The sequence below is a fragment of the Piliocolobus tephrosceles genome, chromosome 2 (genome assembly GCF_002776525.5).
Source record: "Piliocolobus tephrosceles isolate RC106 chromosome 2, ASM277652v3, whole genome shotgun sequence".
NCBI lineage: Eukaryota > Metazoa > Chordata > Mammalia > Primates > Cercopithecidae > Piliocolobus > Piliocolobus tephrosceles.
The window spans coordinates 88,039,677-88,053,546 of record NC_045435.1 but is presented as its reverse complement, the minus strand read 5'-3'; the positions used below and the strand labels follow the sequence as shown (position 1 = coordinate 88,053,546).

Genomic DNA, 13,870 nt, shown 5'->3' with positions numbered 1-13,870 from the left:
AGTGGTTGACGATTGAGGTGGGGGCTGGAGCTGTGCCCACCACATTCAGAACCCCTGGCCCTTCCACTCACCTGCTCACCCGGAGACCCAGGTTGTCCTGGGAGGCCTGGAGCTCCATCCTCAGAGTCACCCTGAAGGAGATATGCACGGGTGGGAAGACCGAAGGGAGGCCCTGCCCCTAGCACCCAGCCTCCCACCCCAGAACTGGGATATCATCAAGTCAGGCTTCCTACTTTTTCTCCCTTCTCTCCAGGGGGGCCAATGGGGCCTTGGGGTCCAGGGCTTCCGGGAAGACCCTAGGAGGAAGTGAGTAAAAATGTGAGCCAAGAACCATGAAGCCCAGCACCCAAACACTGCCCCAGGAGAGACCCACAGCCCTGAGCAGGGCCCCCAGCAGAGCCTCAAGGCCCACTCACTGGCAGCCCGGGCTCCCCGGGAGCAATGCCACCTTCACCTGGTCCAGGGGGACCCTGGGAGAGAACAGCAGGTCACGGAATGAACAGGGGAATCAGACTCTAAACCACCCCCAGCACAACCCGTCCCTCACTTACCCGCTCCCCACGATCACCTTTGTCACCCTAGAAAACAGATGATGACCCCATGACCCTGGGCCACACCTCACTCCCAAAGATACCAGGAGGGATGAGGGTCAGGGGGTCCAATTGGATTACAAGGATCTTGGGAGAACTGAGGCATCATGGTGAGCATGGGGGTGATCAGAGGGTCACAAGAGCCAGAGGAACTGGTAGGGGTTATGTGGGTTCAAATGGGGTCACCAGGTCTCTGCATCACATGGCACTCATGAGGTTGTCACCTTCACGGATGTTCCAGGAAGCCCTGGGGGGCCACGGGGTCCTGGGTCCCCCAGTGGTCCACGAGGTCCAGGGGGGCCCTGATGGAGGAGACAAAGTATAAGGTGCAACCCCACAGACCCTCCTCTCACCCCCTCGTGTCGGTACCCCCACTACCCATCACTCGCCACCTCATACCCTGGACTTACCGATGGTCCAGGGTCCCCTTTCCGCCCAGGAAGCCCAGGTCCTTCGCCTCCAATGACTTGTCCGGGAGCCCCCTGTAGGGACAGAGATTCAAGATGGGTAGGATTCAAGATATGGGGGCCTTGAGCTGGAATAAGCCCCTAGACACGTCCAGCTATTCCTATTCGCGCCCTAGGCCCTGCACAGGGTCTGGTGTGGGGCAGTCCTGCTCCTCCCTGGGACATCCCGGCCGCCTCCCTTCCCCCTTCACCTACCGGCTCCCCCTTTGGGCCTCGAGGTCCTTGCTCTCCCTGAGGACCAAACAGAGCAGAGGGTGGTGCTTGGGCTCAGGCGAGCGTCAGCGTGGGCACTGACCTACCACCCCAGGCTCCCGCCCTGTGGAAGAGCCCTGGGAAGACACTTGGAAAGCAAAGAAGGGAGGGCGCCTTACCGGTTCCCCACGAGGGCCAGGCAACCCTGGAGAGCCCTGCAAATGGAGGCCAGAGGCAGAACAGTCGGAGCCACCCACCCACTCAGGCAGCGCCCACCCTGACCTGCAGGGCAAGGCTTGCTCACCTTTAGGCCAGGGGCTCCAGGGGTCCCAGGAGTCCCGGGGCGGCCAGGGCTGCCTGGACGCCCATCTGCTCCAGGGAAGCCCTGAGGAGGTGAAGAGGTCAGGGCAGGAAGAGACCCTCCCTGAAGGCCCCTGGTTTGCTGGAGGGGCCTCACCGCATCAACAAAGGGTCCCCTACCTCACTGGCCCCCAGGTATTATTGGGGGCGGAACAGTGAGGCAGAGAAGTGGCCCCTCAGAGCTGCACGGAGTCCAATTCCAGGCACAAGGGCAGTGACAAGGCAGAGGGCTTCGTGCCTCTGGGACTTAGAGCTGCTGCTCAGGCTCTGCAGAGGGGCTAGAAGCCCCACTGGCCCCTCTACTTCAGAGTGTCCCCTAAAGTCTCTGCGGTGGTTTATAACCTCCAGCTGGGCTTCTAGGAATTTCCGATGATTCGAACTCTGCTTATTCCTTCTCTCTCGTAAAAACCCTGAGAAAGCTTTGAGGAGTGCCTCAGAGAAACCTCGATGGTCCCCACACTCACCCTTTCGCCCTTAGCAATGGCACTTCCAGGGGGCCCCTGGGGGCCAGGAGCACCAGTCCTGCCCTGAGAGAAGACAGCAGGTTAGGTGGTGATAAGCCAGTCAGGGTGCAGGGACAGATGTGGGGGGCACTCACCGGGAGGCCAGGGTCGCCAGGAGGCCCAACTTGTCCTCTCAGGCCCTAGGAAGGGTGATCAGTGAGACCTGTGCTGCCAACCTCCCCTGCCCCACTGACACCCAACCCATTCTCTATTCGCACCCCCTGCAGGGGCACTCACCATTTCTCCAGGTTCCCCCTTCTGGCCCTGGGGAAAGACAAGTCAGATGTGGGTCAGAGTGGCTAGCCCCAGGTGCAGCTTCCGCCCACCTCTTGTCGCAAGACTCTTACCTTTGGACAATATACTGGGCAGGGCTCTGGCCGGGGCTGTAGACATAGGGTCTCTTTGAGGTTGAACATTTCTACCAAGAACCCCCAGATCCTTTGTTTTCTACCACCCAGTCCCCCAGAGGCCTCTTCCAAACCTGAGTAGTGAAGGATGCCTGACACAGGGCTGCGGCCAGACCACTGACTGCCCGGTCCAGGCTTGGCCCATCATCCACGGCGAAGAAGGTCTGGACAGAGTCCATGCCCGGCACCAAGCGACGCAGCTGCTCTGGGTCCGCTCCAGCCATTCCCAACATCACCACTTTAAGCCCTAAGGTGGGGTCCAGTGGCTGCTTGATAGCCCTGTCAGGGCCACCCCTATTCCCAGACCCCTTCCCCATCAGCCTACTCCTTACCAGCAGCCTGGGCCTCACGGATGGGGCTGAATATATCACCTCTCAAGGGTTCATCCACTAGCAGAACCATCACCCCTGGCACGTGCTGGCGGCGCCCAGGAGCATCTGGTGCCAACACGTATCTGTGAGCTGTGACCACGGCTGTGCCTGGAAGGAAGGACATGTCAGAACCCTGGGGCACCAAGCTCCCAGTGGATAGCCCCAAGAGTCCATGTCTGCTGCAGTCCTCACCCAGGTTGTTCCCACTTGGGTCCATGTAGGGCATGTCACGGATCCTTTGCAAGATAATGCCAAGGTCATAGGACCCATTCAGGGGGAACAGTGGGGAGGGCCGGTGACTGTAAGACAGCAGGCCAACCTGGAGTGGAGGGAGACACAGAGCCTGAGGAGGATGATAGAGCAGGGATGGGGGTGCACAGAGCCTGGAGAAACACATCAGGTGTGTGTGACCAAAGCCTGACTATCTATTAGGGAGTCAGCAGTGACGGCAGGATAGGAAGCCAGGCAGCAGGTGAGATCTGGAGCCTGTGGGAGAGCTGGGAGAATGACTGAACCTGTTGGGTGGTCAGGAGATGGTAACTGACATGGAGCCTGGGTGGGGGGCCACAGGGAGAGGTAGGAATCTGGTTGCCCAGGACCAAACCTGAACCGCCTGTGGCCCAAGAGGCCCAAGTGCCGACACCAGACGCTCCAGGACCCGCCTCGTAGCCTCCGCACGGTGAGCATTGTCTTGAGTGGCATGTGGTAGGAACACCACATCCGCCAGGCCACGGGGACACGCTGCAGGAAGGGGAACAAGTTACTGAAGCGAGCAGCCCACCCAGACACACCTTTCTGCCCTTCCCACTATGCCCACCATACCTGGCGTCTGTGTGACGGATGCCTCAGGACCCCGTACACCATCCAGGACAGGCGTCAGGGAGAATATGTAAGAGACGCCAGGCTCTAGCCCTGTCACCCGCTGGGAGCTTGAGATCCCTGGAAGTGTCTGCGGGGCCCCAGGCACTTATGTAGGAGAGAGAACTTAATTAAAAATCAGTCTCCACAGAGCCCCAGCTGCCAGCCCACCCCAACCCTGGCCTCCCCCTCACCCTGGCCAGGGCCTCTGAGTGGCCGCCAGGATAGGATGTAGCTGGATGCCCTGGACACTGGGGTCCAGGCCAAAGTCACCGAGTCGATCGAGGTGTCCACCACACGTAGTTCAGTGCTTGGAACACGAGGTGACTCTGAAGGAGGAATGAAAGATGGAGGATCAGAGGTTGAGTCCTGAGAACCCAGAGGGGAGAGAGATCTGAGATCCTGGGTCGGGTTTGTCTTATTGAAGCGTCATGAGAGGTCATGCTGGGGTCACCCAGGGTAACAGGGTGAGGGGTGGGGGTACAGGAGTCACTCAGAGTTGGGGTGCAGGAAGCCAGGGTGGGTCATCAGTAGGGGAGGAGCACGCCAAGGTGAGGCAGGCTTACCAGTGCGCGCAGTCACGTCTGCAGAGGGCCCTTCTCCAGCCGGCCCTAGGACACTCAGCCTCACGCGATACTGTGTGGCTGGCTCCAGCCCGTCCAGGTGATAGCTGTTGAGCTCGGGCCCCAGGACCCGGGACTGTTCTTGGCCACCTGGGGCAGGCGTGAGGGTGGGGGCCAAGAGCATGTGGGAGAGTGACAGCTGGGGGCATTAAAGGGCCCGCCCACCTCACTGGCTCTGTTAACTGGGTCCACCCTCCTGACTGATCTTCCTCATCCTCACTGACTCTGCCCACTTTACGGACCCTGCCAGACTGACCCTCCATGAACTCACTGATCCCGTGCACTTCATTGACTGATCTTACCTACTCTCACTGATCTCGCAGACCCCCAATGACAGACCCCACTCACTGTCACTGTCCTCACCTACCTTGCGGCGTCTGCCACAGCCTTGCCCGCATTGGTTCCTAACCTCCTCCCAGGGACACCCCTCACCCTCTGGTTGCCAGCGCAGAAGGAAGCCCTGCACTCCGGGCACCGGCTCCCAGCGCAGCCTCAGCGAGTGCTCCCCGCGCTGCACCACGTGAAGCGTCCCTAGGGCTGGCGGAGCCTCAGGCGCTGGAGAGAAAGCTCAGGAATCAGGGAGGCTCTGCCCCAATGGCCCCTGTGCCAACCCCAGGCCCACCCTGGCACACGCACCCCACCCAGCCAGCCCCTCTGCCTATCCCAGCCTTCACCTTCCCTCCTCTCAGACCCCGCCCCCAAAGGCTCACTACCAGTCCTGGTCCTTTCTCCCAATCTGGAGCACAAGCCCCGATCCCCAAACCATCCACACCACCCATCCCGAGGCTCTCCAGCTCATGCTCTGCCTACGCGTGGTGACGACAATGGAGACAGGTGTGCCCTCGCGGTCCCCGACAAGTGCAGTCACTCGCACTGAGTAGCTGACTCCACCTTCGAGACCCCGGATCTCTGCAGAGTCTGTGTTTCCTGGGAGTATCTGGTGTCTCATGGGGCCACCTGGCCAGGTGGGCATAGAGCAATGGTTAGGGGTGGGCAGTCCCAGCCAGGAAGGATAGGGGTGGCATCAGGGAGCCATACCTTCACTCCGGCCCCAGGCCAGTCTGTAAGCTGTGGCCCCAGTGACCCCTACCCAGGTGATCCGCAGAACGTCGCTGGAAGCATTGAGGATCTGCAGCCTTGACACACGGCCCACAGGCTCAGGGGCTGGGGACAGAGGCAAGGTAAGGGGTCTGGCAGAGAACAGAGTGGTAGTGCAGGCATGGTTGACACGGGGGTAATCTGAAAGTCAGCGTGAGGTTAGTGTGGACAGGTCACTGTAGGCAGCCCTGAGAGGGAGGAGGTCAGTGCCTTGGGGTGGGCAGTGTGGGGCCACCAGGAGGTCACCATGGGTGGACACTTAATCAGTGTGGAGTGGGTCAGTGTGGACAGGACAGTCACTGAGCAGGGGTGTGGAGGCAGCTGGGCAATCAGGAATACACAGCAGGGCAGGGTAGCTAATTCGGTGTGGCTAGCAGTTGGTCAGGGTCCACTCACCAGTCCTGACAACCACAGAGGCAGGGGGCCCATCCACACCAGCCACATGGGCCCTTACATGCACCGTATACTCAGTATCTGGCTCCAGTCCGTCCAGCTCAGCTACCGTGGCCTCCCCAGAAACCAATTGGGATTTCTCTGGGCCTAGGAGCAGGGATGGAGGTAACTCCGGGGCTAGTCAAACTCTGTCCCCCAGAGCCCCACCTGGACCCCCAATAAACCCCCAGCCCCCATTCCACCCTGACCTGCCCCCTCCCAAACCCCAGTCCCCACCGTGGGCTGAGTGCCAGGAAACCCTGTATCCTGTGGCGCCAGGAACCCTGGTCCAGGTAATGGTGACAGATGAGCTGCCGGCCTGAGTCACATGGACTGTCCTCACTGGGCCCAGTGGGTCTAGTGGGGAGAGGCAATGGGGAGTCTGCTGGAGCAGGCAGGAAGGAGTGGGGCTATCTGATACTGATAGGGGAAGGCGATGAGAGTCTAACAGAAAACAGGAATCTGATAGAGGAGATGGTGAATAGGTCCAGTGGAGAAGTGGGGAGATGGAGGTTTTAGGAAGCAGTGAGGGGGTCTGATGGAGGAGAAAGTGTAAATCTCAGAGGAGATTTGGGTCCAGCAAAAAAGGGGTGGGGGTCTGAGGGCTGAGGTGGTAGAAATTTGAGGGCAAAGACTGTGGGAGTCTTCGGGGAGAAGCGGGGAAATCTGAAGATGGGAAGGGCTTAAAAGGAGACAGCTGAAACTGAAGGGGAAGCAGAGTCTCTGAGGGAGGAGGGAGTAGGAATCTGAAGGGGGAGGCAGGAGTTCTGGGGAATAGCAAGGGTCTGCAAGGGAAGGCATGGGGGTCTGAAAGAGCAATGGAGGCAGAGAGTCAAGGGACGGGGGCAGGCCCTGACCTGTTCGAGCCACGATGACCGCAGCGGGGCCCTCCTCTCTCCCTCGCAGTACAGACACAGCCACCTGGTAGGTGGTTCCAGGCTGCAGCCCTGTGATGTCTGTGACAGTAGAGTCTGGGGGCAGTGTCTGGCTAGACTCTGGACCTGAGGTCAGAGGGAAATGCTGACATGGCTCCTGCCCGTCCCCTCCAGCCCCCATACCCTCATTGGTCCCTTCAGCAGTCCCCCCACACACTCCACACTGACCACTGCCTGTGCTCCAGCTAATCCGAAATCCACTGGCTCCAGGGACGGGTCCCCAGGCCACCCTCACTCTCGTAGCATCTGACACCACAACCCGCAGCCCTGGAACAGCAAGTGGGGTTTCCGGCTCTAGGGGTTAAACACAGACATCAGAGGTCAGAACCAGGACCAGAGTGAGGCAGACAGCTGTCCTCCACAGGCTTCCTGTAGCGCTCACCCCGGCGGACAGTGAGGGCACTGGCACTGCCTTCACGGGGACCCACTCGAGCAGACACCCGCACAGTGTAGCTAAGCCCAGCCTGGACGTCATCCAAGTCGAACGCTGTCTGACTCCCGGGAAGCACCAGGATCCGCTCAACCCCTAAGAGAGAAGTCAGCATAGGTGGGCAGGGGTCAGAAAGAGACAGGGACGTGGGACGATGGCAGTGATGGACAGGGACACAGAGCGAGAAGGGCCATGGAGGTGGGGATGTGGGGTGGTGGGGACCAGAGAGATGGCATATGGCTGAAAAAAGTGAATGCAAGACAAGGACATAGGATGAAAGGGGCCAGTGATGATCAGGGACACTGGAGGACAGGGGTCCGTGAGATGCTGGTATGTAGGATGACAGGAGCCAGCGGACTGCAGTGAGAACTGATGAGCTGTTGACAGACACTGATGTGGGATGGCAGAAGTCGGTGCTGGATGGGGACATGCAATGAGAGGTTGGTGTACAGTGGTCACCACTAGGGTCACAGAAAGGCAGGTGATTGAGTTTGTGGCTATGCAGAGTCGCAAGCCATGGACAGGGGTGTGGCGCAGGGAGGAGACTGGCTGGGGCAGGGTAGGGGCAGACACACCCTGTGACACTTCAGGGCTCAATGCCATCCTGGGAAGCAGATGGATAAGGAGACAGGGAGGAGACTATAGGGACCCAGTTGTGAAAGGAGAGGGCTGGAGGTACACTCAGACCCCTCAGGCTGGAACTTCAGTGTGTGTGGTGGGGGTGCTGGTTGCGTCCACCTTACCCTGGGTGCTGCGCACAATGATGCGGTACTGGGTGGCACTGGGGACTGGGCTCCAGGACACTCGCACCCGCTGCCCAGGCAGCTCGGTGGCTTGCAGGTCCATCACAGGGCCCACGGGCAGCTCTGGTCCTGTTGGAGAGCACAGCATAGAGGCAGCCTGGGGCTCCAACACCTCCCCCACTCACTGGCCCAGCCCACAGAGCCCTCACCAGTGGGAACCACAGTCGCAGGGGTGGCCACCTCGCGGCCCTCCAGCAGAGTGTAGAGTGTGAGGCGGTACTCTGTGCCTGGCTGCAGCCCATCCAACTGGTAGCGGGTCACATCAGAGGGCAGCACCACCTTCTGTGGTGGCTCCAAGCCTGCGAGATGACAGGGTCAGGCCAGCTGAGGCCATGCCCTGACCCTTGCCTGTCCGTCCCTTCCCCCACACTGACCAGTCTCACGCCGCCATTCCAACCGGTAGCCACGGGCCTCAGGCACCAAGTTCCAGGAAAGGAGGATGGATGTGGGGCCCAGGATGACCGGGCGCAGGGTCTGCTCAACAGAAGCGTCTGCCCAGGGCACATGGGATGTCAGTTGCCTCCGGTCCTTGCCCTGCCTGCCCGTCCCAGCCTGACGAAAGTGCCCAGCCTTCTTACCAGTGCGAGCCGTCAGGGAAGCGGTGGGCCCCACACTGTGGCCAAACAGGGTGCTCATGGTTACTTCATAGTCCGTGCCAGGCTCCAAGTCACGCAGCAACACTGAACCTTGCCCAGGGCCCAGCTCCTGCTCTTGTGTGGGCCCACCTGCATGGGGGGCACCAAGAGGCCAGTGGGCCTTGCAGACACAGGACTCTACAGTTTTGTCTGAGGTGCAGGGACTCCCCTCAGCCCACATCTCTCACTCACCACTGAGGACCCGCCATGTCACACGGTAGCCAGTGGCACCTGACACACTCCGCCAGGCCACCAGGAGGCTGTGGGCTGTGGTATTCTGGATGGTCAGTTCCGGCCCCTCCAGGGCAGCTGGGGGAGAGTCCCACCAGGGATTCATGGAGTCAGGAGTGGGAGGGGGTACTGGGGTGGGGAGTTAGGTGAATGGGGTCAGAGGCTGGCAGAATTGCTCACTGGTCCGAGCTGTCCCGCTCACCGCCTCCCCGATGCTGTTGGCGTAGAGGGCAACCACAGTCACTTGGTACTCAGTCAGTGGCCGGAGACCCTGCAGCCACACGCTGGTCTCACCAGCTGGGATGTTCACCTGCCCAGGGCCAGAGGTCACTTTATCTTGCCCAGCCAAGTCCCCAGCCACCACCTGTCACTCCTGACATCCTACCTCCTGCCGCTCGCTCGACAGTGGCTGTCCCAGCCCCGTCAGAGGAGTATACTGGACCTTGTAGCCGGTCACAGGGCCACTGGCCGCTGTCCACTGTACTCTCAAGGATTGGCTGCTTGGCTCAGACAGCACTAGGTCTCGTGGAGCAGAGGTTGAGTCATCCGCTGGGAATGGGGGATCAGGGGATCAGGCAGGAGGATTGGGGTGGGCATGTATGGTGCAGAGTTGGGGTTAGGGTCAGGAGCACATAGGATGGAATCAGCACTCCCAAGTGGGGGTTGGGGTCCAGGGTCTAGGTCGGGGCACACTATGTAGGCAGGAACTCACGAGGCCGGGTCACAGGCACGCCACCAGCAGTTGTGCACACTCTCCGGGAAACGAGGGGCAGTAGTGTCCTCAAGATGCTGAAGTCATTGACGAAGAAGAAGAAGTCACTGGTGGGCTGTGAGGCAACTCGCTTCAGCTCCTCAGGGTCGGCATTCTTGATCCCTGAAGTGACAACCAGTCAGGACTCAGTCACCCACATGCTCTCTGACTGCTCCCACTCCCCAGCTGACCTGTCATCCCTGCTCAGTCCTTACCCACAGTAAACAGCTTGACCCCCTGCCCCTTCAGCTTTTGGGCAGCTGTGTCCACCAGGTCCTGGGACTTCCCATCTGTGATCAGGATGCAGACCTGGGACAGGTGCAGGGGTCAAATCATGGCTCCCCTGAACACTTCATTTGGGGTCATCTTGGGAGGCATGGAAGGGGTAAGGATCACCTTGGGGACACCAGGTCGGGCCAGCTGGGGCAGGAAGACACGGTCAGCCACATGGAGAATTGCAGCCCCTGTGCGAGTGTTGCCCCCTTTGTAGCTGAGCTCACGGATGGCGCGGATCACATCACCCCCAGAGCCAAGTGCATCCAGGCTGAACTCTGTCCTGTTGGAGGGTAGGGGTGGCAACAGGCTAGGACTCAGGATCTCTTCTGGCCCTGGCCTTGAGGAGGCCTCTAGGGTGAGGGTTATGGGTATCAGGTTCTCTTGAGAGGTCCCTTCATTCTGTGATTCTCCACATCCACTTTCCTCTGGAACCCCCAGGTTAACAAACTCCCCAGGGGCTCCTTTGTGCACCATCTGCAGCTGGGCCTGGGCAGGCCTGAAGGAGCCCTTAGGGGCTCACAGTCTGTGGGAAACAAGATGCTGCTTAATTAAATAATTGCAGGAGGAGGGGTCCAGATGTAGGAAAGTGGATGCTGGCCAGATGGAGCGCCTCTGGTGAACGGCTGCAGGGGTTAAGAGGCTAGAACATGAAGAGTCCAAAAGGCATGGGGGCCCCCTCCTGGGCTCCCCATCTCCAGCTCAGAAAACACAGCCTGTCTTGCACCTTCCTGTCTTGCAATAGCCTGGAGGTGCTTCAGGGCATGAAGGTTCTACCTAGGGAATCCTTACCTCTGTCTCCAGAGGAGGTCCTGGCTAGGGGGTCTCTAGGTTCCCCAAAACTTGTTTCCGGAAAGACCTGGTCTGAGGTTTCCCGGGTCTCCTCCCTCCCTGGGGAAGGGGTCTTGGTGGGATCCCGTGGTCCCCAGCCCTCAGGGCCACTACTCACCGTGGGTCATCACTGTACTGCACTGTGGCAAAGCGCACACCCTGTGCACTGGCTGCTCCAGAGAAAGGCAGCACCAGCCCTTCGAGAAAGCTGCGGACCTCGCGGAAATTGCTGCGGCCAATGGATGAGGAGCCATCCAGTAAGAACACAATATCAGCGGCGTAAAGGCGCGTGCAGGTCACTGGGGCGGGCAGAAGAGATCAGGGCCTCTTTTGGGAGGCCAACCACCCGCCTCCCCGCACGGTGGCCTCGCTGGGACTTGGGATGGTGGGGAGAGTAGGCCTCATCTTATGCAAACGAGGGCCGAGTCGGCCTGAGCCTGGGGGCCTTGGAGGGAGTCGAGCTGGGTGGGTCCCAGAGCAGACTCCCGCGGGGGGTTGGGGTGTGCGGGGGAGGGAGAGTCGCCAGCACGGGTGTGGACTTGGGACTGAGGTCAGCCTCTAGGGGCCGGCGCGGATTGACATAAGGCAGGGGACCCCGCGTGCACACAGGGAACCAGAATTTGAGTCGGAACAGGATAGGAGGCAGTTTAGGGAACCCAGCGCCGACCGCGGAGGGTTCGGGGAGTCCCAGAATTAGGAGGATTCCTCGGGGAGTCGCGGAGTTGGCTGGGTTGTGGGCAGGGGGTGTCGGGGATGAAGGCCGAGTGGAGCGGAGGGTGACAAGGTGCAGTGCCCCAGGCCAGGTCCTCCCTTGCGGTGCCCCGGGCCGGGTCCTCCCTTGCGGTGCCCACCTCTCTCCCTGTGCTGGGCTCGCACTCGGGGCGCCCCTGCCAGGATCCCGGCGCAGAGCGCGGCCACCAGAAGCCGCAGCCTCATCCTAGTCGGTAGAAGCAGTCAGCTAGGACCCCCGCCTCTGCCCCTTGCTCCCCTGCGGCCTTGGCGGGTCCGAGCCCAGCGCCCCTCCAGCCCGAGTCCTGGTCTTGCCTGCGCGTCCGCCCGCTCCCGCCGCCGCCGCTGCAGTCCCGCGGGCAGAGCAGAGAAAAGTCGCTGATCTCGGGGGGCGGAGCGGCAGGCGGGGACCCAGGCACCCGCCCTCACCCACATCCCTGAGAGGTCGCCGCCCCCACCACCCCTCCCCCAGACAAACGATATGACGCACTTAACTATAAACCCACCGACCCCCCTTGGCTTCCGGGAATTTCCCAGAAGGTTCTCCATGGACAGATGCTGAGGGAGTACCCCTAACTCCATCTAAGGTCACAGGTCTTGGCTGCTTTAGGTCAATCACAGTGACCAGGCTGAGGAGTGGACAGGTTCCTGCAGAGCCACAAGGCAGCAGCGCCGTGGGGGGTGGGGGCTGCAGCTGAGGATGACTCACCCCCAATCCGGTGGGGGTGCCCAGACAAGCCCTCAGGCCATGGGTCCCGCCGGCCACTCCTGTGATTCAGCCATCTGTCTGGTGGGCCTCCTGGGCCCCACCCCAATCTCCTTGACAGGAGAGAAGCCCTGGCAAATGAGTGACTCTGGGCCTGTCTTAGGGAAACCAAGGTCCCCTTGGCCTAGATCCAAGTAACTCACCCTGTCTTTGTAGGGGATAAGCCAGAAGGAGAAGAGAACCTGTGTCATGCTTATGCATATGTCCCAGTGTCCCACACCCTCTACCATGTCCCAGGCAGATGCAATCCAGCTGTGCCTGCAGGGAGGGGGCCGCCCATCTGTGGAGAACGGGACCACCCACAGTGACAGCTCATCTCTCAGGAATCCAGCCTTCCATGCCCCAGGCCGGGTCCCCCTACCTACATGTCCTCACCCATAGGCATCCCCTCCTTCCATCTACTTTTCTTGCAGGTCCCTGCCACCCATCTCCCCCACCAGGCCGAGGTCTCCTTGGGCCCCTTCCTCCTTTCCTCATTGCCCTCATGGTACCTGTAGCTTCTGGCTTCATAACTGCCCACTACCTTACTCCTCTCCCCTTACCCAGGCTGACTTCCCACCCTCCCCCAGCTTGGCTTCTGAGGCTGTGGACAGTCCCCCAACACACCAGGCCAGGGCCACTGTCCCAAGGTGGTGGGACTTTGTATATGCGTATCTCTTCATTAGATGGGTGACACTAAGGCAGAGAGGCACCCCTAAGAAGGGCAGGCCCCCATCTGGGTCCTGCTCCCCCTTTTTTTCCTGCTAATCCTGAATAACTCTGGGCAGCCCAGAAAGCACATCTATACTCACCAAGGCTGCTGGGCCCCTTCTAATATGCCCAGCCCCACAGCCTGAGGACTCTGGTGTGGCCAGAGCTGGAGGCAGTGAAGACCATCCATGCTGCCTGCTTTCCTATTGCCCAAGGAAGGCTGGGGCTATTCCTTATTACTGACCCCCGAAACTATCCTGGGGCACAGTGCTGTGACCCCATGGGGCCTAGAACCTTATTCCAAGGTCAGGGTCTCCTCAACCATGTCCCAGGACCCCCCATCCCTGCAAGGTGTGCTCCAGGTGAGGGCTGCAGAGAACCACATATGTTCTCATCACACAAGCAGCCCCTTCCCCCTAAGACTGTCACCTCCTCCTGCACAGCCAGGGTGGGCGAGAGCAGGCCAGTGGCACAGACAGTGCAGTACAGACATATGTGCACACGTGGGCCAGCCTTAGGGGAGATAGGAGGCCCAGCTGGGAGGGTGGGTGCTCAGGCAGACCTCATCAGAATTGAGGTATCCCCAAAAGAAAGGACAGGTTGCTGTGAGAGGGTCTCTCAAAGGGTGCTGGGAGAGGCTATTGGGAAGGTAGGAGTAAGGTTGGAATGACTGCATGTCTGGAGCTCCTGTGAGGCTTATGAGCAGGAGTGTGGCCCTCTGAGGCCCCAGCTCTGGCCTCCTGGGAGGCACACAGCCTAGGGCACAGCCCCAGAGGCCAGTACCTACCTGCAATCCCATCAGGGCAGTGGAGCCCCCAGAGCACATCTTTCTCCCTCCCAAGCTTCCCTGAACATTTCCTTCCCTGGCCTCAGTCACTACCTCTCCCCATCTGTT

General features: G+C 60.4%; 1 protein-coding gene across 1 annotated transcript in view; it reads right to left on the bottom strand.

Moving 5' to 3' along the window:
• COL7A1 (collagen type VII alpha 1 chain) overlaps positions 1-11,726 on the bottom strand; it is a 32,072-nt gene extending 20,346 nt beyond the window's left edge. The window contains exons 1-40 of the mRNA XM_023231788.2: positions 11,642-11,726; positions 10,909-11,089; positions 10,083-10,242; positions 9,902-9,995; positions 9,648-9,809; positions 9,321-9,484; positions 9,116-9,245; positions 8,897-9,013; positions 8,648-8,794; positions 8,444-8,560; positions 8,219-8,368; positions 8,010-8,138; positions 7,219-7,362; positions 7,005-7,130; positions 6,759-6,902; positions 6,139-6,258; positions 5,866-6,009; positions 5,410-5,535; positions 5,182-5,328; positions 4,804-4,926; positions 4,315-4,461; positions 3,943-4,077; positions 3,713-3,856; positions 3,495-3,631; positions 3,083-3,209; positions 2,852-2,998; positions 2,594-2,766; positions 2,460-2,495; positions 2,350-2,376; positions 2,208-2,252; positions 2,074-2,136; positions 1,554-1,634; positions 1,429-1,464; positions 1,253-1,288; positions 1,001-1,072; positions 815-892; positions 552-578; positions 417-470; positions 234-296; positions 72-131 (exon numbers count right to left, since the gene is read on the bottom strand). Coding sequence (XP_023087556.2) covers positions 72-131; positions 234-296; positions 417-470; positions 552-578; positions 815-892; positions 1,001-1,072; positions 1,253-1,288; positions 1,429-1,464; positions 1,554-1,634; positions 2,074-2,136; positions 2,208-2,252; positions 2,350-2,376; positions 2,460-2,495; positions 2,594-2,766; positions 2,852-2,998; positions 3,083-3,209; positions 3,495-3,631; positions 3,713-3,856; positions 3,943-4,077; positions 4,315-4,461; positions 4,804-4,926; positions 5,182-5,328; positions 5,410-5,535; positions 5,866-6,009; positions 6,139-6,258; positions 6,759-6,902; positions 7,005-7,130; positions 7,219-7,362; positions 8,010-8,138; positions 8,219-8,368; positions 8,444-8,560; positions 8,648-8,794; positions 8,897-9,013; positions 9,116-9,245; positions 9,321-9,484; positions 9,648-9,809; positions 9,902-9,995; positions 10,083-10,242; positions 10,909-11,089; positions 11,642-11,726 — 4,398 coding nt within the window. The remainder of the gene's footprint in view (positions 1-71; positions 132-233; positions 297-416; positions 471-551; positions 579-814; positions 893-1,000; positions 1,073-1,252; positions 1,289-1,428; positions 1,465-1,553; positions 1,635-2,073; positions 2,137-2,207; positions 2,253-2,349; positions 2,377-2,459; positions 2,496-2,593; positions 2,767-2,851; positions 2,999-3,082; positions 3,210-3,494; positions 3,632-3,712; positions 3,857-3,942; positions 4,078-4,314; positions 4,462-4,803; positions 4,927-5,181; positions 5,329-5,409; positions 5,536-5,865; positions 6,010-6,138; positions 6,259-6,758; positions 6,903-7,004; positions 7,131-7,218; positions 7,363-8,009; positions 8,139-8,218; positions 8,369-8,443; positions 8,561-8,647; positions 8,795-8,896; positions 9,014-9,115; positions 9,246-9,320; positions 9,485-9,647; positions 9,810-9,901; positions 9,996-10,082; positions 10,243-10,908; positions 11,090-11,641) is intronic.
• Positions 11,727-13,870: the final 2,144 nt, after the last annotated feature.